At 49.1% G+C, this 4,171-nt stretch overlaps 1 protein-coding gene across 1 annotated transcript; it reads left to right on the top strand.

Moving 5' to 3' along the window:
* Positions 1–3,071: 3,071 nt before the first annotated feature.
* On the top strand, positions 3,072–3,736 carry Nppa (natriuretic peptide A). The gene is made up of 2 exons (XM_027947433.2): positions 3,072–3,194; positions 3,317–3,736. Exons 1-2 carry the CDS (start codon positions 3,072–3,074, stop codon positions 3,734–3,736), a joined length of 543 nt encoding a protein of 180 aa, XP_027803234.2.
* The last annotated feature ends 435 nt before the right edge of the window (positions 3,737–4,171 follow it).

The following is a 4,171-nucleotide window of genomic DNA, read 5'->3' as shown; positions in this document are numbered from 1 at the left end:
CTCTGAAAATGGGACCCTAGCACCCACCTCCTAGGGGTTGAAATGAGATGGTCACATATGGCTGTCAACACAGGGCCTAGCACATCCTGAGTGACCAATAAGGGTGACCATCACGATCACCCCACTGTTCCAGAGCAGCTTTTCTGAGCTCCAACACTGCTCTGAGAGGTGGGTGGGGGTGGCTTTTACATTTTTTTCTACTTCACAGATGAAAAAAAAAAAAAAAAAAGGCCCCAAAGATGTAGGGGACTGGTTTGTTGGAGGCCAAGATACAGGTCTCTCAACCCTTCAAATTCACCTCCCTCTGCCATGCACGCCCTGTTGAGCGGGTCCAGTGTGGTGTTCAGCAACTGGAGGCCCCTCTCTGGAGCCTCACTGCCAGTCCTTTCTCCTGTGGGATTCAAGGAATTGAGGCCTCTGTGGCGTAGTCACTTGCCTGGCCTCCGAGAGGAACTGCTTGAAGGGGAACAGCGTAGGCCACTTGCCAACTCGCCCTGGCTGCTCTCCTGGAGTGGTGAAGGCGATCCCCCACTCACTGTCTTGCAGGGTCACAGTGAGAAAAAGTGCTGGCCAAGCCGCTCTCCCACTGTCTTGACAGGGTCACAGTGAGGATGAATGCTGGCAAAGCCACGCTGGTTGGTGGGAAACCGAAACCATGAGACCCTTTTTTATGTAACTGGGACTTTTCATTTTCATGCTTATGTTCCTGACAGGAGGCATGAGCACGTTAAATGCCAAGCAAATTAAATTTCAAATGGCTAGAACATAACAGGTAGTTCATGCCTTGAACGCTGTTCTACTACCCCTCAGCACATCAAGGACAAAGTAGAAGGCTGTTCTTCTACCTCAGCACATTGAGGACAAATCTGATAATGGACAACAATCATCCTCTGAAAGGTAATGAGAATTTTAGGCACCACATTGATTATATCAACTAGAACCCAAGCCCGTATTTCCGGCCTCTTAGAAAACCTAATCATTATGCTTATTTTACAAAGTTCACCCCATGTAGTCTCGTTTTTGATTAAGGAAAGTTATATTATACACTTAGGAAAGTTAAAACATATAAAGATATATTCTTCTCTTTTTATAAACCCTTTTTTACTTTACATAGGGATATATGATGAGCATAATTAATATTGGTGGAAAGTGGATTGATGTTTAGAACTTACTTTCTATTGAGAAAGATTATAAAGATATGAGAACTAGTGCCTTTCTGGAAGACTCTGCCTGCATCAAAGGCCTGTCTCAAAGAGCAATTCTTTGATTGACTGAGAATCAAAGAAACTCTTTGAGAAATCAGCTCAACCAGTTTTATGAGAATAAATTTAGGAATTAATTAAAATAGCTTTATAAGACACAGTTTTAGAATAATGTTAGAAATATTATTTTATTTAGATTCTTAAGTTTAGAAATTCTTAAGTTTTTAGTTGTATGGGTTTCTGATATGTTTTAAGAATGATTTATAAACTTTAGGATGTTTTAAGTATAAGATTTAAGGGGACTTTTTTAGATGGGAATTTTAGATTAGAAATAAAGTACAAGTGTACTTTAAACTTAAAGGTTAATGATTGGTTAGGAGACTTAGAGTCTGGTAGTTTGGCATTAGTTAATAAGAAAATAGCATATCTTGGGGAAAATAGTAAATCTTGGGAAAATCTGAAAAATGTAAATTAGTGACGTATTTTATTAATGATTCTGTACTTCTATTTTTTATTTTTATTTTTTTAAAATATTTTATTTTTTAGTTGTAGTTGGACACAATACTTTATTTATTTTTATGTGGTGGTGAGGATCGAACCCAGGGTCTCACACGTGCTAGGCAAGTGCTCTACCACTGAGCCACATCCCCAGCCCCCGATTCTGTACTTTTAATAATTAAATAACTAAAGGTCATATCCTGGAAAAATGTAAATTAATGTTACATTTTTTTGTACCCCCAATCATGGTTAAGGAAATGTCATGTCTTGGCAAAGTTTTAAAGTGTATAATCAATGATGTATTCTGAATTTCTAATGATGAGAAAAACTGCAATAAAAGATGATCCAGAGAAAGCTGCATTAGAGCCTCTCTCTGGAGATTGCTCCAATGGAAGGATCCTGTCCCATCTTTTCGCCGACGCCACTCATCCTTCAGGACTCCCTGGACCCTCTAGGGCAGGACGCCGGCACTGGAGAGGACGGGCCGCCGCAAGCTCCCAGCAGTCTACAAGCAGCAAGGTGGGGAGATGAAGAGACGCCTCCTCCAGGCCTGTCCCCTGCACACCTGGGGGGGGGGCCGGGGGGACGTGAAGGAGGAGCAGCTCTGGAGAGGACGAGTGCGTCCCCCCACTCCTCTGCCAGCGGAATTCTTGGAACCTTCATCGCATTTGTTCCCAGCTGACTCAATACTCTAAAAAATGACTCCCTTTCACCTGACCGCTGAGAAGGACGCCCAGGGGTGAGGGCACCGGTCTGCAGCCAGAGGTCCGCCCCCAGCCGATGAATCAGGTGTGAAGGCAGCCGAGCGCCCGCCTGCACTTCCTGGGCCCCAGCCCCTGGCCGCCTGCCATGCCCTCCTCTCCCACCCTTATTTGGAGCCCCTGACACTGAGCCACCAGCAGACAGGGGCAGTTGGGCCCCGGCCAGCGGCCACCCTCTGCTTCCCGCGTGGGTCCCCGTTGCTGAGGAGAAAGAATCCCGGGGCGCGGCGGGGAGATAACCAAGGACTCTTTTTTGCTCTTCTCACACCTTTGAAGTGGGGGCCTCTTGAGGCAAATCAGCAAGAATGTGGCTCGTGCAGCGGAGGATCTGGGGGGCTGCGGGAGCGGCTCGAGGCGCAGGGGCTGTGACAGCGCTGCTGGCTGATAACTTTAAAAGGGCATCTTCGGCGGGCTCCTCACTCTGCCGCTTTATCGCTGCAAGTGACAGAATGGGGAGGTTCTGGCCCTGCTGCATGCTCAGACGGCAGGGGCTATAAAAACGGGAGGCGCTGGGCAGCGGAGACAGTGACGGATGCAGGCCAAGGAAGGGGAGCCAGAGAGGAGGGAGAAGAGGCAGCAAACACCCCACCGCCCCTCGACCGCCGCCAGCATGGGCTCCTTCTCCGCCGTCGCCGTGAGCCTCCTCCTCTTCCTGATGTTCCAGCTTCCAGGCCAAGCGGGAGCCAAGCCCGTGTACAGCGCCGTGTCCAGCGCAGACCTGGCGGATTTCAAGGTAGGGCCAGGAAGGAGGTACAGCCTGGCACCAGGGGGCTTTCCAGTGCTGGGCTGGTTCTTTTCGATTCTCTCCAAGTCAACGAGACCCCTCCCTTCCCCCTGTATTTTCCTTTTGTGAAGAATTTGCTAGACCGTTTGGAGGAGAAGATGCCTTTAGAAAATGAGGTTCCCTCACGAGTCCTAGGCGAGCAGAATGACGAAGCAGGGCCAGCTGTCCCTGACGAGACTTCCTGGACCGGGGAGGTCAGCCCAGACCAGGCAGATGGGGCTGGCCCCGGGCGGGACCCCTGGGACTCTGCTGATCGCTCTGCCCTCTTGAGAAACAAGCCGACGGCCCCTCGGAGCCTGCCGAGATCCAGCTGTTTCGGGGGAAGGATGGACAGGATTGGAGCCCACAGTGGCCTGGGCTGTAACAGCTTCCGGGTAAGAGGATCTGGAGTTGGGAACAGGATGGGAAGAAGATGGGGTCGCATTGCCATAGCAGTACCAGCAGGGGACTCCTACAGGAAGGGGACCAGTGTAGAAGATAACTCCTTCTGAGTTTCTACCCCGACTTGGGGGGTGCCCCACAAGTCTCAGAACAATGTCATCACACTCAGCTGTAGCCTGCTGGAAAAAATGCTTAAAAAAAAAAGTTACTACCACAGCATTGAACAATTAAAATACAGGGTCAAGTCCTCTTTGCTCTGCTAATTAGCAATTCGTGTTCTTCCCAGAACTGCAAGATCCTGTAGGAGCTAGGTGACATTGACAAGGATTGCTCCTCTGAGCTCAATGGAACTCAGAGATCACTAAGCTGGAGGGGGCACGGGGGCGGGGGAGTAGCTGCCCGAAGGTCAAGTAAAAGGTTTGACACTGTCCTATGATGCTGACCCTCCAGTAGAGCCAGATCGCCAAGCCGAATGTCTTTCTCTTTGTAGTACGGAAGATAACAGCCTGGCCGGGCAGACTGCAGGAGACCCTCGACCCGGGGTC

Source organism: Marmota flaviventris, chromosome 10 (assembly GCF_047511675.1).
Source record: "Marmota flaviventris isolate mMarFla1 chromosome 10, mMarFla1.hap1, whole genome shotgun sequence".
NCBI lineage: Eukaryota > Metazoa > Chordata > Mammalia > Rodentia > Sciuridae > Marmota > Marmota flaviventris.
Note: the sequence above shows the minus strand (reverse complement) of the source record. Positions and strands in the feature narration are given on the sequence as shown.